General features: G+C 43.1%; 1 protein-coding gene across 24 annotated transcripts in view; it reads right to left on the minus strand.

Moving 5' to 3' along the window:
• NRXN3 (neurexin 3) overlaps positions 1–25371 on the minus strand; it is a 1192693-nt gene that overhangs the window by 159462 nt on the left and 1007860 nt on the right. For all 24 annotated transcript variants that reach the window (XM_077925136.1, XM_077925127.1, XM_077925120.1 and 21 more), the window contains one exon: positions 1753–1924. In XM_077925136.1, coding sequence (XP_077781262.1) covers positions 1753–1924 — 172 coding nt within the window. The remainder of the gene's footprint in view (positions 1–1752; positions 1925–25371) is intronic.

The raw sequence follows: 25371 nt of genomic DNA on the forward strand, positions 1-25371 counted from the left end.
TTCAAATTTACTTAGAATTTGAAAATTAATGCAGAAAAGGATAGGAGCAGACTTAGAGATGAAACCGTGTGAAATTGATTCGTACCTGCGAAGCTACTGCTGGGCTGTAGCATGGCTAGTAAGAGAAATCTTAGGTCAATGATAGATTAAGTCAAATATTGAGAGGAAAATGGGGTATTTCTATGAGTTTAGCATTGACTGGGAATAACACACTGGATTCTTAGCACAAACTATTAAGGCAAAGTTTTCTGCTTTCTGTTCTGATTTTCAGTGAGTGTGTATCTCATCTCTGTGAAACATATTGTAGTCTGCCCTTGCAATTTCAGAAGGAAGCTCCCAATATGGCACAAACCATAGATAAAGATCCCTTTATATTCACTGTTACTTTGGCCTGCAAGCATGACAACACATTACAGAGGGAGAAAATACAGTTATTACTTGAAAGAGAGGTTCTATTTATTGTTCCTGAATTAAGATGTGATTACTAAAATAATTTCCTTAGGGGTGCCAATTCATTAAAGTTTATTTTTTAAAAGCAATAATAGTCAATTAACTGTGCTCTTTCAATCAAACAACAAACTAATTGAAGAACAAAATTAATAAACAGGAAACTCAGTATACCCACAATAAACAGAAGATGCCCTGAACTGGCAATCTCTGCATCTTCTTTCTTTGCCCAACTAGCAGTATTTCCTGCTTATCCCACTGCACCATCTTGGTTCAGCAGTGCATTTACTAGCCAATAGATTTCTTCAGCAGTGGGAATGGAAGAGTAGCGCAGCAAAGCAAGGCAAGTTTAAGGGGAAGGAGCAATCCGGAAGCCCTAGACAACTTAATAGGAAACCACTGCTAAATGTCTCCTTTAATTGCATGAATCAGATAGTGTTGATTTTCAGTCCTATGGGTGTTTAAAGGGAAGGCAGCTAAAAAATAAAATAAAAAAATCATTTAAAAATTTTGTGCTACTGAAATTCCAAGCACCAATTTCTGGTGGTGACGCTGTAACAGGAAACTTTCCCAAGAAGGAATAAAAGCAACAGCAAGCAGTGCCAATGTTAATGATCAAGAGTGTTCATGATATATTAAATTTATTGTAGCTCCTCCTTCCCAGACGTTATATGCTACACCCCATTTTCATTGATTCAGAAAAGCCACAAGTAGCAATTGTATGTTTGTCAAAACCATTTGGGCAGCAGTCTACAACTTACATGGCAAATGTTCTTCCCAACTTCCTACAGGAATATTCCAGAGTATACAGATTATGAGTAGAGCCAATGCTTTTTTCTGGGGGTACGCAGGGGTACACATACCCCTAAACATTTTGTGAATCTAAGTTTGGCCTCATTGAAGGGCAGTATTTCAATATGAGTAGGAAAATGGGAGTACCCCTAAACATTTTTTTTTAGAAAAAAAGCACTGGGTAGAGCTACTTTTGTTACTTTGTCTCTGCAGAATCAGATTGTATTCAGAGGTTCCAACATTTGACATGTGTATGTTGTTGTTGTTTTTTGACACATTACATGCACTTCATATGTGTGCCACTCCTTAAAATGTGGATGTTCCAGAAAACACCTTATACCCAACGTGGTGAACATAGTTTATAAACTGAGAGAAATTTTGTTCAGCTCTTTGCTCCTCCAGGTGGAGCTGTTAATATTTGTACGCTGTGCACCAAAATACTGTGCAGCTCCTGTATTAAGGCCCAACCTTAAGAGAGAATGAGAGAGAAAGATTTCTCAGTTAGACATTTACCTGAAGGATAGTGTTCATTCACTGGCCAACCATCTACCTGAAGAGTAGCATTGCCACCATTTCGGGTAAAGCGTACGACGTGATATTTGCCATCATTGACTGGGGTGCTTTCTTCTTTGATCGAGATATCTACTGTTCCGATGTTGAAAACTACACCAATCTTGCCTTGTTCCTATGAAGAAAAGAACAGAGAGAATAATTTTTTTAAAAAACCTTTTGAATTCAGATCCCACTAAGGCAGCCCTGTTCAGGGAAGTTTTTACCGTGTGATATTTTACTGTATTTTTGGTTTCTATGGAAGCCGCCCAGAGTGGCTGGGGAGGCCCAGTCAGATGGGCGGGGTATAAATAATAAATTATTATTATTATTATTATTATTATTATTATTATTATTATTATAGAAAGCTGGTCCACTAAATAATGGACCCATTATATGTATTTAGGGAAGAGCTTCATTAACTGGGCATTGCTAGTTCATACACAGGCATTGTGTGTCATGAGAACAACATATTTGAAAAAGGATAGCTTCTCCAGTTGAGTAAAATTGCCGTTATCCATACTAGGACCCTGATGTTGAACTAGAAGTTAATCCCTTTATGTTTCTAAAGCGAGAGATGGAAACTTTATGTATCTCACAGAGAAACTGGGCCTTTAGTGTCATCACCCCAGTCCTGTGGAACACGCTGCCAATTAAGATTCAGCAGGCACCTTCTGTGGTAACATTTAAATGCCTGCTGAAAAAAGATTCTGTTCTGCCAGGCCTATGCAGGGATCATCCAGAATGGTCTATTGACGTTCGTTTTTGTTTTTATTTATTTTCATTTTTGACTTGTTTTTAACTTTTCATGATTTTATTGTTTGGTTTTTATACTGTGGTAAACCGCTGTGATATATATTTTTATGATACAGCAGTATATACATATTGTTATAGATAAAACAAACAAACAAATAAAATTTAACTGACGGAACGTCCAAGTATACTACTTTTATTGCTGTAACTGCTTTGCTTCCATTCTGTACAGAAAGGGAAATTGTGGCAATATGTCAGCAATACTACTAACATGTATTGTAAAGAAAATCAAATAATACAATAATAATAACATACCTAAACCATTTCCACACACACACAGCAGGTGTGTTGACACATAAAACTAATATCAGACCATAGTTTCCAATTATAAAAGTGTGTACTTCCACTTCATCTTCAAAAGTAGGAAGTTTAAGCCTCCCATTTGCCATTTGGAACAAACTGCTGTTTCCTGGTATGCCCAAATTCAGGAAATTCTAATTTCTTCAAACCACAGATAGTTATAAATCTATATCTTAACTTTGCTTTGAACAAACCACAGTTTCCTATATTTGGTTCTAATGGTAAACTGTTGATTGTTCCAAACCACAAACAGCAGCTTTAAACTTCCCTCCTTCCCATACAAAGAATATAAGAAGAAGAGGGGGCGCTTATAAGCCTGAGATTTGCTACAGTATATTCTCAGATCAAGGGATCATGCTCTCCCATTACATCTGAATGAGATCATAGAAAGAAGCTGCCATTAAGCAGCGGAAAGATAAAAACAGGTCTGAAATGCGCTCTAGCCCATATTGCCACATGACATGTAATTAAACAATTAAATCAAATGCTAGAGCGGTGATAGGCAACTGGGTGCCTTCCAGATATTGCTGGACTACAACTCTCCCTGAACATTGGCCACACTGGCTGGTACTGATGGGAGTTGAAGGCTAACAGCATCTGAGTGTGCCATCTTGGCTACACCAGCAGTAGATAAATCCAGCAAATCTCCAGAGACTCAATAAACTGGTTTGGTCGACTGCTTCAGAAAGTAAAAATGAGGAGTCAGTGAGTGCAAATACAAGGTGCATTTGACGTAGTGTGTCACAACTTGAGCAGACTTGAGATAAGCCATGGCAGAGTTGGGAGCTGCATCAAATTAACTCAGAACCAAGTCATTTGCATAATTGCTGTTGTTTTAACTTGAGATTGAAAACAAATATCGCCCGAATATAAGATTTTACATGGAAATGAACATCTGCTTCACAATCTCAAACAAGCTGGGTTTGGTCCCAGCCCACAGTTCCTTCTGCCATACACAAGTCTCCAAGCATCAAAGAGAATAATAGCAAACTGAACTGCAATGTTGCAACAGCCAACTGTGAGAGCCAGAATGACTTACATGAGTGCCAACAAAAGGAAACCTGAACATGTAAGGACAGAAAAGATAGGGTTGCTAGCTTCCTATGAGTGAATCCAACTGCCCCTGCTGATGCCCAATTGGCACATTGTTGAAGTTACACTGTGCTGTAGAGACTTACAGCAGAAGCCTTGAACTACACCAGAAAGGATAGGGCAAAGTGTGTTTATTATTCGCTGACTCATATAAGGACCCTTAGCTTAGTCACAGGGCACATGCAGAAGGTCTCAGATTCTGTGTCTAACATCTCTAGTTAAAAGGATCCAGGACCAGGTGCTAAGACTCTGCCTGAGATCCTGAAGGATGGAGGACTGACGTGACAAGGCAGCTAGATTCCAATCAGCGAAAGGCTGGTTCAATGCATGGTGGCCACATCATGAACAGTCAGAATAGGCTATGTACCACTACCCCAGAAATAGGTTTCCAACTGTAGATGGAAGTAACTTCAAAATTTTAGATCAACGATCACAGAAGCTTGTGAGTATATCTCTGCAGAGCAGAGGTTTTCAACCTTTTTGAGTCCACGGCTCACTTGACCAACTGAATTCTTTCTGTAGCACCCCTGTGGAGCTCAGGAGCCCAGTTATGTCACCCCTTGCCTGCAAAGCTGGCAACCTCTCACCCTTTTTCCAACACCTTCCCTTGTGGAGTGTTCCCCCAGTGTCCTCTCCTTGGGAGTCCTCTGGGCAGCTGCTGCTGCTGCTGTCCCTGGTCTCTGAGCTGCCCCCCTGCCCAAAGAGGGGTGTCTCCCAGAGGCACCATTTGCCTGCAGAGCTTATAGCCAGCGCTGCTGCAACAAAGAGCTGTGCAAGCCTTTGAGAGGCAGAGACACGTGAGAGGGCATGAGAGGAGGGAGGGAAGGAAAGTGGGACAGAGGCTAATGTTGTCTGCGCCACCCCCCCCCCCCCCCGTTGATGGGCATTGCCATTCAAATAGTGTCCATACAGGACAGGGCTTACTTGAGCCCCTGCGATATTTTATTCAAGTTTCCACCCCTGTTACAAGCTTAACAAACCATATTTTTATGACCCCTGATGACTACTGAAGATTATTATCCTGTTTTTCTGGGGGGATGTAAGCAACCAATAGAGCAAATATACCACCAGGAGTGAACTCCTAACAAATATTATTGCTTGTAAATAGAGTAAAATGGTAGACCCAGCACCTGGATTCCGTTCAGATCCTAGAACAGCTGCGAAACCCTTTGCTTCAAGTCTCTTAAAACACTTCCAAAAGCAGAAGCTGAGTGAACAGCTTGGTTGTCTGCATCCTAGACATGAAGAAAATCTCAGTTGTCATTTATTGGCCAATCACGTTCTTCTGAGGAAACTTCTGCATGCTGTATTTATTCTCCATCAGCATAACTGCACTGCAAGTTTGTAAACTTTGGCGGGGGAAGGCATGCACAAATGCACTGATGGTTACACCACGAGAGGATAAAAACAGCTGTTTTCAAACAGCTGGCTAAAGCTCCGTTTGTGAGAGATGTCTTCTTACTATTTCCCATTTTCAAGAAAGAAGGTGGCGGGTGTCACGTCTTTCAGCAAACCAGAATTCATGCTCTCACTGGGATACAGTGGTGAGAGCTTCATAAGCAAATTGAACTGGCATTGTTTATAATGTTAATGGATGGCACACATTGAGAGCCAGTGTGGTGTAGTGGTGTAGTGGTTAAGAGCGGTAGTCTCGTAATCTGGGGAGCCGGATTCGCGTCTCCGCTCCTCCACATGCAGCTGCTGGGTGACCTTGGGCCAGTCACACTTCACTGAAGTCTCTCAGCCCCACTCACCTCACAGAGTGTTTGTTGTGGGGGAGGAAGGGAAAGGAGATTGTTAGCCGCTTTGAGACTCCTGAAGGGGAGTGAAAGGCGGGATATCAAATCCAAACTCTTCTTCTTCTTCTTCTTCTGATCTCTTAACATGAATTACAGATATAGCAATTCATGCAGGGCCTGGGGAGGTGGGGAACAGGGGATCCCCCACTGCACCATCCCTCTTCTGATGACCAGGAGAAAGACAGGGGAGAAAAGGAAGGAGGGGAAGCAGTTTCCTTTCCTCTCCCCCCCCTAGTGTTTGGCACTAGGGTTGCCATATTTCAAGAGGTAAAAATCCAGACACAAAAAGCTCCCGAGCCAGAACCAGAGCCACCAGTGCACAGAATCCAGGACATTTGCTTGAAAATGTAAAATTCCCCCAGATAGCATGTAGGACCTTCAAAAGAGGACATGTCTGTCCATTTCTGGACATATCACAACCCTAGGCTGCACCAGCTCCAGCCCTCCAGTAATAAATAACTTTAAAATGTTATTTATGAAAATAAAGGTTCTCCTCCTCCATGAATTAAGGGTGTTTCCAGACAATCTGATTGTTGAGCATTCATCCTGATTTGTTTGTGGGGAGATTAGAAAAGTCACACAAAACCAGTGCACTGTTGATCTGTGGAACTCCCTGTTGCCAGAAACCAAAAAGGCGTTCATTCCTCTTACTGAGTTATTTGGATACCCAATATCTCAATGACAACCAATAGGGCCACCTCTGCAGTTCTTAATGCCCAAGGGGTCTGTAGCGAAGGAGGCAGTCTTTCAGCTTTTTGAGGCCTGAGTCGTTTAGGGTTTTCAGCACCTTGAATTGGGCCTGAAAACCAACCGGCAACCAATACGGCCATTCCAATGAGACAAAGACTGGGAAACTTGCTCAGCTGAAGAAAATATCACCTATCTCAAAATGTCTTTGGGGAGACTGTAAATAACACCCATTGATTTCTGGCAATTAAAGATGACAGCCAGGCTTAAACTTGCAGACAGTGTGGAAGGCGCCACATAAAGCTTTTAATTGTTAATAATCTCAATCATGTTGGTCATCCCAGTTGCTGGATGTTTGTGAAATCATAGACTAATAGGGACTTCCAAGAGTCATCAAGTCCAACCCCCTGCAATGCAGGAATCTCAACGAAAGCATCCAGGACAGATGGCCATCCAACCTCTGCTTAAAGACCTCCAAGGAGAGAGAGTCCACCACCTCCCGAGGGAGTCTGTTCCACTGGCGAACAGCTCTTACTGTCAGAAAATTCCTCCTGATGTTTAGTTGGAATCTCCTTTCTTATAGCTTGAAGCCATTGGTTCATGTCCTCACCTCCAGAGCAGGAGAAAACAGGCTTGCTCCATCTTCCACGTGACAGCCCTTCGGATACTTGAAGATGGCTATCATATCTCCTTTCAGTCTCCTCTTTTCCAGGCTAAGCACACATAGCTCTTTCAACCACTCCTCATAAGTCTTGGTCTCCAGACTCTTGATCATCTTGGCTGCCCTCTTCTGCCCTCTGACATGTGATGGCAGTGGATCTGCAGAATGCACCCTAACCAGAGCTGTCTGTCTTGGCATATAGTCTCTGTGTGAGTGAGAATTACACTCGGCTCTGGGAGAAATCCTATAAGGACAGACCATCTAGTGCCAGAGGAGATGGGTAAACAGGCCTATCATATTGTCAGAGGTCAATTAGCTGCAATACTGCAGCATAAAGAGGGTGAAGGGGCAAGTGGCTTTTGACAGCATTAATCAATTGGAATTTGCTTTTGGAAGCTGCATGTTGGGCTGAAACTATTTCCAGCCCTCTTTCCTAAAGCAATTCATTTAGTTATGGAACTGGTGGCATAATTATATAATGCATACTGCAAAGTAATATATAGCGGGGGAAAGATGTGTAATAGCTTCTCAGTGTGGTTCATCAGGACCGCAGCTGGGATGCTGCTTTCACTGCTGGACATTTCATTACCAGACAGATATCGACAAACCAGGGGGGTTCCGAGAAAAATCAAGAAAAATGGTCAGGCGATTGCAGAGAATGATTTAAGAAGGAAAATACAGCTATACGAAACTATCATGGCATATAAGCAACTCATTTCAGCACACCAAACAGATCAATTGTCAATCCTCTCCCTGCTCCTGCCTCCCTCTCTCTCACACACCCCAGGAAATTATTTGTGGTGTACCTCCTTCCCATGGAATATGCATTGAAAGCATATTTATTTACCCAGGCCTTTGAATGCTGGGAGTTCTGGAACAGTATGAGAGGAATTTGATATGATTTTAATATGGATATGTGTGTGGTTATATAGTCACCCAGTGTTCCTACCAGAGGAGGGAGGATGATGATGTAAATATAAATAAATAGTAAATATAAATAAATAGTACAAAAAATGATCTCTGAGGTCCATTTTGAGAATCAGTGTAAGTCCTCCTCAGGTATTGAGGTGTAGCTGTGTGCTGGCTTTAATTATGGAGGGGGGCATTCACACAACCCAGCCACAAGCGTCCCCAAGCATGCTGGTTCTGCTTCTAATCTTTGTATGTTGAACACAGTTGCAATTTCACCCCCATCCTTAGTTGATAATAATATAAAATAAATATTAAATTGTCTTTCAAACATTGCAAAATCAAAATCCTCAGCTCCTGCAGCACATGATCAGTCTCTGAGAAATCCAACATTCATTTAAGAAATTTTACCACCATTATTCCACTCAGGGAAACTGTAATTTAGTACAGATTCTTTCAGGTTGTAATTGGTTTGAAAGTGCATTTACTTTGCTGCTTGTTTTTTGGTGAATTGTTCAAGAAATGATCTATGGGCCACTGCTGGATTAGTCCCTTGTTTCTAGTCTAAAATGCTGCGCCAATCTTGGGCCTAAGCATTTCAGAGACTACTCCAATACCCAGCTTGCACTCAAAAGCCACTCTATGCTAAGTTCAACAGCAGGGTTTCCATGAAAAATCATCTGACATCAAAAGCAAAACATTTGTCTGCATGAGCATTTGGAAGCTGACACCACTGCTGTCATAACAATTAGATATCTGATTTGCTTTTCATTGCCTTTCTAATTGGTTGTAGTAGGCTGCCTCAGACTAATGATGAGGTACAGTAACTTTTTTCCTTATAAAACAGCACGTAAATAGAACTGATGCTTTATAAGCAACCTTGAAGTCATGCCATTTTCATCAGAAAACTTCAGAAACAACCTCCACCCAAACACCTTTCTTCGATACTTTTAAATAAGAGAGGATGGCTCCTAATATTCTGATTGTAACACGCAGGGAGGGAGGAACAAGTACATATTTTATGCAGACCTGGAAAAAATCATTTCATACTTTGGTCCAATGTGCTACATCTGAGCAGAAAAAGCTACTCACACACGCCGTATTGATGGAGCTTGAATATTTGAAGGTTGGGCATTTATCGAAGAGTCAGAGACAAAAGGTGGCCTTTCCTTTCTTTGACCTTGTTGGTCTGATGTGAGTCGAATACAGCTCACCACATGCTCTAACCTCAGCTTGTCAAATTGTCCTGACTGGGAGAGCTCATTTAAGAGGGGATCAGGTCAGTGGCATGAAATGCAAAGAGAGAGAAGAGAGAAGGGTGATGAATGGCTCTGACTCCTTTTCAGTCCCATCCTATGCAAGTGAAGGACAGGAGTGGCAACACTGTGCCAGCAGGAGCACAGGTGTGGGGAAGGAGGAGGAGGGAGCTCAGAAACACTGCAGAGAGAATTGGAAAGCACAGTTCATCTCCTCAGCCTCTGCCTATTTCCTGTGCTCTACAGGCACCAGCTCAATCCCTGATCGTCAGAGATGAGGTCTATATTGCCCACAAGGGCAGCACAAAAGTACTGCTGTTCAGCATCCATTATTTCTGTTGAAATTTGGAGCAGCTTGCATCTGGTGAGGCTGGGCTGGCTGGGGTCAAGCGCTTACTGAATATGTCACACATAAATGCTATATCTGATTTTTTCTTTCTTTCTTTCTTTCAGTCCCTGTCACAGCTGTTGGCCTAAGAGCTTGGGTACTTTTTTTCTGATGGGGTAAATGCAACAAATGCAAAGGTCAAGGGGGGAGGACTAGATTTAGATTTGCTGTACCACTCAAGCACCAGAAAGATTATCTTGTGTGAGTTCATGCATCCAGAGGTATTCAAATATAAAAAGCACACATATGCACCCTCACAAACAACATTTGGGAAAAAATAGCTCCAGTTTTAGCATTGCCATTTAGCATTATACATGGTGGATGTCTGTGGGAAATTTCCTCCCAATTCTAGTCTCAGAGATGGCAGTGGAGAGCAGAATCTGGACTGGACCTTCAGCAAGGAAAAGGGATAAATAATCTTCCCCACATCCATGGTTCTATTCCAGATCCCCTCACAGCTGCGATCAAATGCTCACAGTCTCCAGAAACATGGTTTTCCTGTAGCTGTTTAGGCCTCATGTCTAGGATTAAGACTTTCAGGGTGACTATTCTTCAGTATTTGGATATCTAAGATCAAAGAAGAGAAGAGTTGTATATTTTTTTCCCCTGGGCCTGGGGGAAAGTATTGAGACTGCAGTCCTGACTCTGCTACCTGTGAGTAAAACCTTTTTACATTCAATAGGACTTACTTCTGAGTAGACATAGGATTGTGCTTTTCAGGCAGGTTACTAAAGATATCACAGGAAATAATTTGCAGGGTTTTACTTCTTTCTTTCTTTTTACACATACACACATTAAATCACAGTTTAAATTTTTAAGATTCATTTTGCAGAATCTGCTTTTTACATATGAATGCTAATTAATAACCTGCATCTTATTATAAAACTCCTAGATTTGATTTCCCAAGCTTGCTATGCTGAGAAAGGGTAATGAGTTGTAATTGCTAATGATAATGGTGCTCTCACCCATGGAGTGCTTTGGCGATTTTTCACCATATAATACCTACTAACATTCTCATGCGATATGCAATCATTATTATTTCCATTACACAGAAGGGGTCCAAAGAGGGAGGCATCAAGTCCAAGTGAGCCCTTTGGATCGCTCCTTTGGGGAGTGATGATGGCAAGGGCGTTTGGTTATGGATGGGGTTGCTCCCAGGTGAGAGATTAGAGCAGCTGGCGGGTGAGATGTGACTTAACCCAGCTGCCACGTGAGACGTTGAATGCTGGGGAGCTGTGTCTGTGGCAAGAGTATGAATGCAGCTCACAAAGGCATATCCAGTGTGATCAGTGGCTATTTGGTGAGATGATGATGATGATGATGATGATGATGATTTATGTTATGTTATGAATAATAAGAAAGGAAACTAAGACCACTCATGACTGCTGTGGAACCCTGAATCATGCAATGAATCTTGAAACACAAAACACTCAAGGTGGCTCAAAACTTTTCTCCCTTTGTACATGAGTTTATATTTTCTCAGGACAAACATGGGATTAATGACAGAATCCTCAAAATCATGAAATCTAGTGACACAAGATAAGTGAAAATCAAAGCAACACAGCTTCACTGGGAGCAACACGCCACTGTGTGTGTGCATGCACGCGCACGCACGCGCGCACGCACACACACACACACACACACACACACCAGTCCCATTGCAATCAATGCTGAGATATCATTGGGAGATGGATGTCGTAAGAGAGCAGGTGGGTGTCAGCAGGGCAACATGCAGGAAGTAGCCACTGGCTAAGAGGCACAATTAAGGACAAGAGGCAGACAGCCTGGTCTTGATGTATGGAATCTGAACCAAGGAGCCCATAAAGTCCTCACCCTGCCCATGGGCTAAGTATGACTCCGTGGTCTCGAATGCTACACTCCCTACTGAATCCCCATCCCCTGGCGTGCAATACACACACACAGCGGACATTTGCCAATATAAACTCATGAATCCGCAGCATTTTGAACATGGTGATTTATATATCTGTGCTCCGATGACAAGGTAGCAAGGTGGCCGGGGTGCACTGTTGGCTTGCTGGACCCTGTGGGCATTTATATTCATCGCATGGCATGAATGACAAATGATACCATGTCAGCGAATGAAAGCAAAGTGTCTACATATCACTTGGCGCTTAGGTAACATTGCTTATCGGCCATGCTCATCTCCCATCCCTGCCCACTAGATAGCCTGTAATTTAGTTAACAAAAGGAAGAATTTCAGAGAATGATCACCTTACTGCCTGTCTATGATGCCTCTTAAGGTTATAGCAGCAGAAAACAAGAACTTTGCTTCTATCTAAACCATTTATTGAACTGTTTCTTAATAATTTCATGGACTGTTTCTGTCCCTTCCCCTCTGAAGGTGAGGAAAGTCTTCCAATAAGGCAGCCTGGTCTTCAGGTTGGAGTGAAGTTGTAAAGCTACTGGCTGTTATGCCCTTCCACAAAGTGTGACATCTTCCACTTGGGCAGGAGGCAGAAGCAGCCAGAAGAACACAGCTAGAGGTTTGGACAGAAGGACTGGAATGCTTCCGCCAGTACAGCCAGCATCTCAGATGGACATAGTTTCTCCTGCTCGTTCTCACTTAGTAACATAGGAAGTTGCCCTATACTGAGTTGGACCATTGGTCCATCCAGGTCCACACCCGTCTTCCCCAATCTGATGCCCTCCAGTTGTTACTGGACTACAAATCCAATCAGCACCAGGCAACATGGCCAATGGACAGAGATGAGGGGAGTTGTAGTCTAAAATATCTGAATAGCAGTAGGTTGGTCTACTAGGGCGTGCCATTTTTTGCAAAGTTCTTCAGTTCAGGGGGGGTCTTAAAAATATGTTATTGGGTGTGAGGAATTCAAATGTGCTATTATATTTGTGATTGGATGACATTTAGCTTGATAAGTCTATGTTTGATGAAACAAACTGCTTTTGAAAAACCAAAGAATTTTAATTTTACCTTCTGAAAATGCCAGGTAATGACTGATTGATAAACTAACTTAACTAACTAACTAACTAACTAACTAACTAACTATAATATAACTAGCTAAAGGTAAACGTAAAGGACCCTTGGATGGATAAGTCCAGTTGAATTTGACTATGGGGTGTGGTGCACACCTCCGCTTTCAGGCTGAGGGAGCTGGCATTTGTTGGCAGACTGCTTTCCAGGTCATGTGGCCAGCATGACTAAACCGCTTCTGGTGCAACGGAGCATCATGATGAGTCCCAAAGCTCACTGAAATGCCATTTACCTTCCCACTGCAGCGGTGCCTATTTATCTACTCGCGCTGGTATGTTTTCAAACTGCAAGTACTTGGCAGTCATTTTTAATTATTTCTATGCAATTTTACACATATGTTGCTTTTCCAAGCAAAACTAAGTTATATTAATTTAAGCAAAATATTTTCCCCCAAGTTATGTTACAACTTTTTAGCACTCGTCATTTTTGGAATTGAAAAATTCCACATGTCCTACTGGTCTACAGTGAAGGGTGTATCTCTCCAGGATCCTAAAGATGCCAGGGATCAAATCTGGGGCCATGTGCCAGCTATGGCCTTTCACCAGCAATGTACACCTGTAGTTAGGAGAACAGGCACTGAGCCTCTGCTCTACTGCCACATTTGCAAGATGTATGCCTAAGGCAGTGCCCACTTATTTTTTAAAAAAGGAAATAACAGTGTCAGGATGTGTGGCAGCAGTAACTGCACCTCGTGAAACCTGAAGCCAGTTCACATCTTCTTTCTAGTGTGCTGCCCAGGTGGGGGGAAACTGTTTGGATGATCTCACAATAGCCAACCCCGCCAATCCCCCTCATTACCTACTTAGCAGAAGAGCTCCGGTGGACTAAAATAACAGAAATCAAGCTTTCCTCTTTATCAAGAGTGCACAATTCAGTCTCTGTTAAGTTGTGAGTGAACATATCAGACAACACAGCGATTCTTCAAACAGCTCTTTGTTTATTCACAAACCCAGAACAGAACAGAACTGAAGGGTTCAGCCAGCCTGCTTATATAGAGCTCCACTACAATGCAACAGTAACAACTTTCTGTAACTATCCAATCACTGAACGTCACTTTCAATTCCTTATTTGCATATGTGGACCTGAGTGAAAACTATCTACAGTATCTCCCTGCTGGCCCAGGGTGAGAACTTCAGTACATAACAGTCTCCCTGTATGTATGTTCACTGTCCTCGTGCCATTGGCTCTGCAGGTACCACAGACACAACACAGTTCTGAAGGCTTTCCACAGACAGTTTGGACTCATGCATGGAAGATAACGCTGTGGATTTGCTTAACTGTCATTTACAGGAACTCCCCCCCCTTGCAAACCTGGCGGCCCCCAGGCAGCACCAACCACCTTGGGGTCCTGAAACTGTACTGCCAGAGTAAACCTTTTGAAGTCCAGACACGTTCTTTCTCACCTGGGTAACTAAAAACCCACTTTGCCTATAACACAGCCCACATTGTGTTGCTTCTGCCTCCCTGTCAAATAAATGCTATCTTTCCAAGGGCTGCAGAGGGAATGGGGTGGGGGTGGGGGGGTGGAGGCTGCCATAATGAGGAAGTGGGAAGGAGGTCCTGCTTGGGCCTCGAGGGCTTTTCAAAGGGCTGGTTTAAGAGCTCTCATTAACGGCTGGAGATGCTCCTGCAGGCTCGCCCTTGTCATGAAGCACTGCCTGGGAATAAGGAGCAGGCTCGTTGGCTCCAACACGCAGTTGCCTGAGATTCAAAGCCCTCTTCAGCTGATTTTTAAAGTGTCGGCAGCCATGACCTAATCAAACGGAATGCCTATTAGCTTTTCTCTTTAGCAAATGTTAACCTGGAGTGCAAAGAAAAATGGAACAATCTTTGGTATAGACTGAGAAGTGAACCAGAAAATAGATCAGAAAACACAGCTTGTTTTTTTTGTTGTTGTTGTTGTTTTTTAAATACAGCAATAATGCTGAACAAATCCATAGGGGAGACGGAAAGGTTATCTCACAAAGTAATCGGAGGAAGAGCAAAGTAGCTGTTTGTTATGCTTGAGCTGTCAAAATGGTGGCGAGGAGAGAGCTTGTTTGGTTACACCAAACAAAGCCCCAGAAAAGAGAAACAGAGTCACTGGAAAGCAATCCAAGTGAAGTCAAGTCTGGAGTGATGTCAAAGTGCAGCTGCAGCAGGTGAAGAGGAGCCATTTAGAACTCTTTCCCCACCAACCGCAGGAAAGAGGCTGCTTCAAAGAAGCGTCTCAGTGATTCAGGAAAGGAAATGCATAAGGAGTAGAGTCACCAACTTCCCAGCCAGTCCCTGTAGCTGTGACAGACAGGTTTTTTAAAAATAGCATTCAGTCAATGCCTGCCAGCCCCAATGGCGATGTTCTACCTCCCCCATTGGAGCTAGTATGCTCCTGAATTCCCGCTGCTGGGAATTGCAGGTGGGAAAAGTGCTGCTGCACTGTAATTCAGCTTGGGGACTGAACTAGCAGTGACTGACCAGGAAAGAAAGCTTGGGATAGTGGTGGGTAGCTCAATTAAAAATGTCAATATGTGGCAGCTGAGAAAAAGGCACACTTCCAAGTTAGGGGTCCTTAGGAATGTGATTAAAAACAAGCTGCCAATATCATAATGTCATTATACAAATCAATGGTGAGGTCACACTTGGAACATTGTGTACGGCCCTGGTTGGGGCAAATGGAACAAGCAAAAGGAAGTTACTCTATGGAACTCACTGCCACATGATGTAGTGATGGCTGTCAGCTTGGACAGTTTTAAAACACGGAGGATAAGGTTATCAGTGGCTATTAGCTTAGAGGTTAGGATGTGTTGGACTAGGACCTGGGAGAACAGGGTTCAAATCCCTGCTCAGTCACAAACCTCCCTGGGTGAACTGGTAACTGTCTCTCAGCCTAGCATACTTCACAGGGTTGTTGTGAGCATAAAATGGGGGTGGGGAGAGCCATGTATGCCACCTTGAGCTCCTTGGAGGAAAGCTGATATATAAAATATATTACTAATAAAAAAATAAATGCAGTAGCCATGATGACTCTATTAATACTCCAGAATGAGTGGCAGTATGCCTACCAGTTGTTGAGAACTGCAGGTGGGGGAGAGCACCTTTGCCCTCAGGTTCTGCTTGCAGGGTTCCTATAGACTTCTGGTTCACCACGGCAAGATCAGGATGCTGAACTAAATAGTCTGACCCAGCAGGACTTTTCTAATGTTCTTTTGAGAACTGCAGCCTCACTCTGGCTCAACACTCTGAGTACTCCGGAAACACGGACAGGGCTATGATGCTTCAGCATAAGAGGAACGTCATGAACCAAACCAAGAATCACTTTCGCAACGGAGCCTAACCTGCCCCAAATGGTTGCTGGAAGAACAAAAGGGGGGCGGTTACTTGTGTGTCCCCCTAAGATCCTTGTAAACCACTCCTTCAATTTTCCATCTTGACCTGCTAAGTAAAACGCTGTCTAATCATGAAAGTTCAGCCCTTTAACATTTCTTTTCAGCACCGCAAAGGACAGGATACTGGGCTGGGTGGGCATTTTATCTGCTATGGAAGGGGAATGCACATTTGGTTATTACCTTTTGCTCCTGTACCATACATGCAGAGCACGCAGCATTAGAATAAAGCCCATCGTTATTCGTAGCAGGTTTCCCTGAGGATGTGCATCGTCTTGGACTTTCATGCAATCGTTTTTTAAAAAATTGTTTTCAGAACTACAGAAGGTATTGCTTAAAGCTTATCCATCCACACACACACACACCCTTCTGTAATGTAATCTCTGCCTTGCGTCAAATCTCTGATGGATGAATGAGCCACATCTAGTGAAGCAAATCCACGCAGGGGCTACACCAGTCCTGGACAAGTTACCTGACTTGGAAAGTCAATTGTGCATATATTCCCACATGGCTGCCCAACTCAAGGAAAGCTAGGGAAGAATATGTTGTGTTTGGCTGGCAAGGATGGAATGTTTTGGAATATATATATATTCTGTATTATGTCCAGGAAGCAGAAAATGTTACCAGAAAAAAGAAGTAAGGGTGTAGAAAGTTCCTGAGCAAGTTGTATGACATTTTAGGGACGAGGGACTATTGATTACAGTTCTGAAATGGCAACAATGATCCTGTCATTCCTTCCAAAATTACATTTCCCCCCCAAGGCTCCAGAGTATGTGGCAATCTTTTAAGACAAGTGTCCCTGTGTTGTGCACGGAAAGGCACAGGCGTTTGTGCTGTGGTGAGTCAAAATGCTCTGCCTTTTGCAGAGAAAGAAAATATAATGGCAAAAAAGTGCAACGTGTTTCCCTTTTGCTTATACTTATACTTACAATGCCTTCATCCTCCATTGCCTGATCACTGGGTCTGGATGAAAACCTGTCACACCAATGGACTAACAAATTAGGGTGATGTGTGGGGTTGCCGATTACATCTTCCTCAGGATACAGGAGTGCACAACTCCAAGAAATTCCATTAGTCTTGAAACCCTTTGGCTTTTCTTGGGAGTCTTTTGCCTAGTGATGCCACAGAACTTTGTAATCACCCACTTTGGGATTCAAATTTGCCCTGCCTTTAAGGCAGACTTGCATTCCAAACTGCCCATCCCCTAGTTCTTCTTGGACCGGATTGCAATGCAAGCTAAAGAAGAATAACTCCTCACACACTCATCGCCTTGGTTGCTGCAGTGGCAATGGCAGTAGTGACAGCAGAGAGAGAAGGAGTTCTTTCCTACACCAGTACTATTGCAGTGTTCTTGGTACCACGGACTCTGGACAATAAGATTTCTCCAGGGCATCTGCCTGTCAGGCACCTAGGAAAACTATATTTTCCAGTGTCCCTGCCAGAGAGCGAAGGAGACATGGCAGTAACAACTGACACAAATGCCTTCATTACAACCACAACTATGTAAGGGAGCTTGGGGACTGACAGGGGGGGGGGGGCACAATGATGCTCCCACTAAAGTCATCACGAATACATTGGGTTTGAGTTGGGCTTTGAATTAATGGTGATACAAAACTCCAGTCTTTTCCTTGTAATCCTCTTTATGTTTATACAGAAACAGAAACAATTCAGACAGAGTTCAGCATGCCTTAAGCCCACAACAGTGTGCCTAAAATTGCAGCCTAACAGCATGGTCCTAGACATGTCTTCTATGCCACAGTAAATTCCCTGGAGTTCTTTGGGATATATTGTCAAGTATGCATGCACAGCACTGTACTATTAGACCGCAATCCCATGTACAATTTGCTGGGACTAAGTCCCACTGAACTTACTGGAACTTAATTCTGCTTAGACATGTATAAGATGCACTGTTAGTGTCTCTCAGCAAATCATACTTAAAAATATACTTTAGCTGAATTGCCATACCCACACACTTTTCTTGGTCTATGCCACATCAACCCTAAGAAAGCTCAAAAATATTTATCTTGGCATACAAATTTCCCTAGAACAAAATTTGTGTTGTTCACATCTCTAACAAGCCTGCCTTATTTGATCTATATGCATAATGCATGAGAAACACCACTCAAATAATGGTGGGCGAGAAATCCAGAACTGCAAGAAATTAAGGCACATTCAAAACTAAGAGGGGGGGGGAAAATACATTAAAATAACGGGGGGAAACAGCATTAAACACAAACCAACAAACCGCAAATGCCATAACAATGATCTTAAAGTCACAGGGCGATCGTCTGTCTTGTTCTGTGATTACGCTAGAGATGTGCACCAATTTTGTTTCAAAAGAAAATGAAGGCTTTGGAATCCATTTCTGTTTTGAACAATTTAATACATGTGGACTTGGAAGCTCCTGCATGGAGTTTTGAAGAGCTGGGGAGGGTAGCGATGCAGCATGCACACACACACACACACACACACAGAGAGAGAGAGAGAGAGAGAGAGAGAGAGAGAGAGAGAGAGAGAGAGCGAGAGAGCCGAATGCTAAGTGAGTTACTATTTGGTTTCCCTTCCCTGGGCCCTGATCTCCATCCAAATAACTATTGATTAATATACCAAGTGAAGCCTCTTCATGTTTATTCCTTAGGATCAGCCTGACAGCCTACCAGCTGCTCCTGTGCTATTTTTGCCATGATGGCATGAGTAATGCAAAGAGCCTCCTCACTCAATGTGCCAAGCAGTACTGCTGCCTGCTATTTGCCTCCCTGGCACTGTGGCTCTAACCTTTGGCACTTGGATATATGCTTTCTGTGCCTTGGTCACAGCATCTTTGGCTTTGCAATTTGGCGGGGATGCAGCAGATGGGATGCTGTGCTCCGTCCTAAGCTGCCCTTTGCTTGGCTGGGACGGCCGATAAGGCTGATCATTCACTTGGAGATGTACCATGTCCTCCCTAGTCCATTGACCTTGCTAACTAGAGGTTTGGAAAATCAATGGAAATAAGGCAAAGTTTAATTTTATTTTGGATGGCATCCTATCAGATAGAAATCTGTGAGATTTCCTTTTCTGAAAATCGTATGAAAGCTATAGTTATTAGAATATGTGACATTGAGGCTTTTAACTTATATCCAAGAAGGGAGAAAGGCTTGGTTCACTTTGCTAACACGGCAACTGTGGGGGGAATCTGGGGCCAAATCACAAATGCATGATTGCTGGAGAGTCCCAAATAGGGAACTGTATCCTATAAACCTATCCTCTAAACCTCTAAACATATCCTCTAAACCTTTGTGGCAAGAGTGGGGAACAACATACCCTCCAACATTTCTCTGATGAAAATGGGGGCGTCCCATTCCATAATGATAATTTTACTATTTATACCCCACACATCTTACTGGGTTGCCCCAGCCACTCTGGGTGACTTCCAACGTATATAAAACATTAAACATTTTTTTAAAAAAACTTCCCTATACAGGATTGCCTTCAGATGGCTCAGGGTTTGGATAACTCCATACCCTCCAACATTTCTCCAGTGAAAATAGGGACATCCTAAAGAAAAGTGGGACATTTCGGGATCAGCTTCTCTAAATCAGGAATGACCCTGGAAAATAGGGACACTTGGAGGGTCTGGAACAATAGAAAACTGCCTATTTCCCCCTGCCCTAAATGTATCACAACCAAATATTCATCCCAACCCTATCAATGTTCAGCTCAAATCTTATGTTCAGAAACTGTGTGTGTAATCCTAAAGAGGATGCTCTTTCTTTAACAAGTTTTGCATATGATGTATAATTGAGCTAAACAATGGCCTTTCACATTTTCCTTAGATGTAGATGCTGTCAGATGGATTTAGGTGAATAGGCTATGATTGATTTATTTTTAATGATCCTTCCTCCTTTCCTCCCTTGTGTGAGAATGCAAATGCAGGCATCCCCTCACTTACGCGGGTTCTACTAAGGACAACTGCATATATATGCAGCACCAGGAAATGAATGGAATCATACCAGGAAATGAATGGAGGCAGCTGGATAGTCATTGTGGCTCATGAGGAGATGCTCCCTGTAGCCCAAAGAGGTTGTCAGTGAGGACAGAGGAAGCCACAAAAGAGATCTGAGGGAGTAGGGTGGGCCAGAAAGACGTGCTGTATGAAGGCCTAATTTTGGGGTGGGTGGCAAAAAAGTTGTAGGGAGAGGCTTACCATGTCATGAAGAGGCAGCAAAGAGTTCCATATATACATTTTATTTTACTCAAATAAAAGTGCTTTCCTCTGATTGAAGCGGTCAATGATGGAGCTGCAAACAGCAGCCCAGAAGCATGGCAAGCTAAAAAAAACCCAGCCCAGTAAAAATGACGTTGTGCCTTTGCTAAGTGAACAGTGATCTTAGGAACAATGTGACATAGTATAGTTCCCAAGGGATGATTTTGTAGAAACAGACTGCTCAGTGGAAAGCCCACTGGAAGCAGTGACATTTTTAGAAAACAAACAAACAAAACCCTACATCACCTCTTCTTAAAATGGCATTCCCTGCCTCCTGAAAATTGTTTGGTTACATCATCACCAAGTGGTCAAAAACACAGCCCACTTTCACAGAGAATGACTGGTCTTGCAAAAGCAGTGATGTTGGTGATAATCTTCAACTCCCCTTTAGAAATCACTACTATAAATTCATTTTGGTGATTGCCAGCAGTGTAGGTGGTTTTTTGGGAAAAGGGTAGCCAACATGGTGCCCCCAGATGTTGTCGGGACTCCCATCATTCCCAGCTAGCATGGCCAATGGTCAGAGATTATGGGTACTGTAGTCCAAGAACACCTCTGGGTTAGATTGATTCACCATTCACAAAACACTCGTGTCTATGATTGCAAGATGCAAAGGACTAGCAACATGAAGAGGCTTGTGATAACCAATGGGCACCTGGCTGGCCACTCTCAGAAACAGATGGGTGGACTAGATGGACTGTGATCTGAACCAGTAGCACCATTCTTACAACCTATGATCATATTTATAATGAGCAACTCTCACCAGTGCATCTAGTATTACCTGCAGCTTCAGCCAGGAACAAAGTTCAAGCATTTGTGTCCAAACTATACTACATACAGCATCTTCTGCTGCCCATCAGAAAGAAAACAGATCTGATGAGTGAAGCACTGAATTGTTCAAGAAAGCTTCTGAAAGTTTAATGCATTTGGCTACTGCTTTTTTGGGGACATAAACAAATTTTGCTTCAGGCTAGACAAGGATACCCACTTTGATTTCTGTGCTATGTATTGTGTCAGCACCGGCTATGCACTCAAAGAAGGAAAAACAGCCAAAAAAATGTTGTCCCCTTTCACTCCTCACCCCTGGGAATATGCCACATCCTGGCTGGCTTAGACATCTAATTTTCAGAACACCAGAGATCCTTTCTCAAGCATTATTCCCAAGACACCCTTAGAACTGGCAGGATGTATGTCCTATAATACATTCTTTTAAGGACTACAATCAAAATACCACATACCCTTTCATAAGCACAATGAAAAGGGGTTGAGGAAAAATCGCTACCTGGGACCAATCTACTCCTTGTCAGCATTGATTATCCACACCAGATCATACCATCACATCCCAGTTGAGGGGGAGGTTTAAAGTGACTACCAGAATCAATAGCTGGAAGGACACTTGAAAAACAGAATGACACATCCCTCCCCCTCCCCACTTCTCTTGCGCGTCTTGTGGGTTTAGCAACTGCCATGTCCTATTACATCACCCTGACATGAGTTAGGATAACAGGAATCTGGACAGCATTCCTCAGCGGGGGATTGGGGTTTTTTTAAACACTGTTTTTATGTTGCCACTGACGCTCTGTGTTGTCCAGGTAATTGTGTATGTGCTGCTACAAGGCCGTTGGGACGAACTTGACCTTCTGGCAAAAGATGTAGGCATGTTTGGAAGCAAAGAGCCAGGCTGCCAGGGTGCGCTTGCCAATGTCAAACAACTGGCCTTTCTGAAACGCTTAGAAAAGGAAGAGAGAAAAGAGCGAGGGGCCAGTGCCAAATGGCATCTCCCGTCATAAGCACGACACAGGCTGGTCTGGGTAGTTGCTGCAGCCGTGGAAGCCAAGCGCTATTAGCAAGGGGATGGAAGCCGACAGCCACTCACTCCACCCACCCAGATGGAGGGGGAAAAACAGGGCATAAAAGCTTTCAGGAACGAATGGATACGAAGCAGAGAGCAAAGAAAGGGAAAATGCAACGGAAGAGCGTCATTTGAAAACGAAAACAAAATGGGGAATTGTTTCTTGCAGTGTTTTAATCAATACAAAAACAAACAAACAAAAAACCCCTCAAATCTATTCATGGAAGCCATATGCAGAAATGCGAGGCTCAATTCAGAAAAGCACCACACAGGAAAACAAGAGAACAATTCCTTATTCAACTAGTTGCAGAGCATAGGATAACCAGTAGGTGGCAATAAACTGCAGAGAGTGTGAAAAGCTCAAGGTTCAAAGCTTCCTTTTGGTATACAGTGGTACCTCAGGTTAAGTACTTAATTCGTTCCAGAGGTCCATACTTAACCTGAAACTGTTCTTAACCCGAAACACCACTTTAGCTAATGGGGCCTCCTGCTGCTACCACGCCGCCGCCACACGATTTCTGTTCTCATCCTGAAGCAAAGTTCTTAACCCGAGGTAATATTTCTGGGTTAGCGGAGTCTGTAACCTGAAGCGTATGTAACCTGAAGTGTATGTAACCCGAGGTACCACTGTAATAATAACAGGCACTGAAGTTGCCCCTGAAATTTCTCCTGAAGTAGAAAATGTGAGCTACATGGGGAATTTTGAGGATAGCCAAAACATACCGTATTTTTCAAATGAGCTTTCTCAAGTGGTTCCTACACATTCCTGGATTCTCACAGGATTCTGACAAAAGTGGAATTTGAAGCCAATCCCGACTTTCTTCCTCTGATGAAACAGACACAGATTTGGGAGAAAGCCCCCAATGTTACCAAGGGACAATTTCCCCAAAAGAAATATTAGTTTTAGAAGAAGCATTTATTGTTCAGGAGTGTAGCAGAGGAGGAAATAGTTAAATTGCCCTCCACACCCCACAGCTGATGCTACTTGCATTTAAAACGAAACAAATCCTGGTACAGCCATTCATTGGGTCAATGGGATGAACCTGATCTGCATTCACATTTTCATGACTTTTCTCTAACTGTTAAGTTCCACGTTACATTTGAGCTGGCATAGAACATCAAATCCACTTCTGTAATTTTAGTAGAATATAGTGCAAGTTTAGCGCACATTTCTGTGTTATTTGCTACCAGGAAAAATAAATAATCTGTTTGCGAATGGAAATGAGTGCTAAACTTGCTCCGTGTTTGATTATCATGTGAAAATTAACAGTTATGGAAATATTGTGAAAATGGAATAAACAGCCCTGTGAATATAGACCTTGTGGTATAAGATATGACTGACAAACACACACACACACGGCTACAAAGACCTCATCCATACTTACTATTTGCCCCACATTTTCTAGGGATAGGTCTGCACATTAAAGCACAATGTCCGAGCACATCTCCCCTGTGCTTTCTCTGTGAAAACATGTTCTTTAACGCTGAATTGAAACACATGACGATTTGGGTTATGCACAGATTTCTGCTGCTCCAACTCAGTGGTAAAGAGTGGATTTACATAGAGAAAGAGCCGGGGTTGGGAGGGGGACGGGACACACTCAAACATAGAGGTTTACATACATAGAAACACAGCACAAAAGGAAGTCTGGCTGGGTCCAAAGGCCAAATTCAAGCCAGGTCAGGTGATGGAGCTTGAGGACCCCTAAAAGTGAGTAACGGTCTACAAGTCATAGCAAACCACCCCTCCTTTCCCCCCTTCCTGTGCCTGGTTTTGGCAAGGAGGGAGGTGAGTTTCTGCTTGGGTTCAATAGCAAAGAAAAGCTGAAGAAGCACATGCCTGCGTCCCCACAGCCGTGTGCGCAGCAGAAGTGTACAAAAGGGTGTAGTGTGGACAGAAGCTGGTGGCGGTGCTGACCTGGCCTCCTGCCACTGGTGTCACTGTGGCTCACTAGAAGGAAGGGGAGAAGGGGTGAATCAGTAAGCACCCCTGCCCTGCCAACTGCTGCTGGCTGTGGCTCAGTTCAGCAACAAGCATGTTGCACAGCTCAGGCGAGCAAACTAAGTGAATGTGCCACTGCGGCCTCGGTCTTGTATACCTGAAGGAGCGTCTCCACCCCCATCGTTCAGCCCGGACACTGAGATCCAACACCGAGGGCCTTCTGGCGGTTCCCTCACTGCGAGAAGCCAAGTTACAGGGAACCAGGCAGAGGGCCTTCTCAGTAGTGGCGCCCGCCCTGTGGAACGCCATCCCACCAGACGTCAAAGAGAACAACAACTACCAGACTTTTAGAAGACATCTGAAGGCAGCCCTGTTTAGGGAAGCTTTTAATGTTGGATGTATTACAGTATTTTAATATTTTTTTGGAAGCCGCCCAGAGTGGCTGGGAAAGCACAATTATTATTGTTGTTGTTGTTGTTGCTGCTGTTTTTGTGAAAGAATCCTGGCAATCAGCCAAATGCCTTACACACACACACACACACACACACACACACACACACAGCAACACTTTTTAAATCCTGCCGGGTGATCGGCAGCCCTGTCAAGCATATTCCGGTGGACAGGTCTCCGCCTTCTAAAGTGCGCACAATGACTCTGCACCACATGCGCAAGACTCACAGAATCACAGAGACTTAAAAAAAACAAAACAAAACAAAAAAACGCCCTTCTGGTATGTGCCTCTAATTAAATTCCAGTCTCTGACGGCAACCCTTGTAATTTATACATCCCTTACAAGGTTCACGATTAATTAAGCGGGTTACTTTCAAATTCTCTGAGCCATAACAGTAGTAGGAGGGTTGCGGGACAGAAGTAAGATATTGTGCTTTCTCAGGGTTAGCTGTGGGATATTGAAACCAGTCCTCAGAGAGAAAGTTCTACTAGGAAGGAATCAAGGAAAATATGTGAGGTTTGCTATGTGCACACCCCAATATTTTGTTTCCATAAACAACATATGCATACTTCAAGCCAGAGATTTAAATTTAGACAAAATTGTTGTTGTTGTTGGGACCCACCCAATTTTTGCGATTGTGTTTTAAATTGTTTCTAATGTTGTGTTTTAAATTGTTTCTAATGTTGTGTTTTAAATTGTTGTAACCCGCCGTTGGACCTTAGCGTAGCTAATAAATTAAAATAATAATAATTAGGCTGCCTTTCGTTCAAAAAATTTACAAAGCTTTAGAGCTTTTTCTTATTTAAAAACTG

The sequence above is a fragment of the Podarcis muralis genome, chromosome 1, assembly GCF_964188315.1.
Source record: "Podarcis muralis chromosome 1, rPodMur119.hap1.1, whole genome shotgun sequence".
Taxonomy (NCBI): Eukaryota; Metazoa; Chordata; class Lepidosauria; order Squamata; family Lacertidae; genus Podarcis; species Podarcis muralis.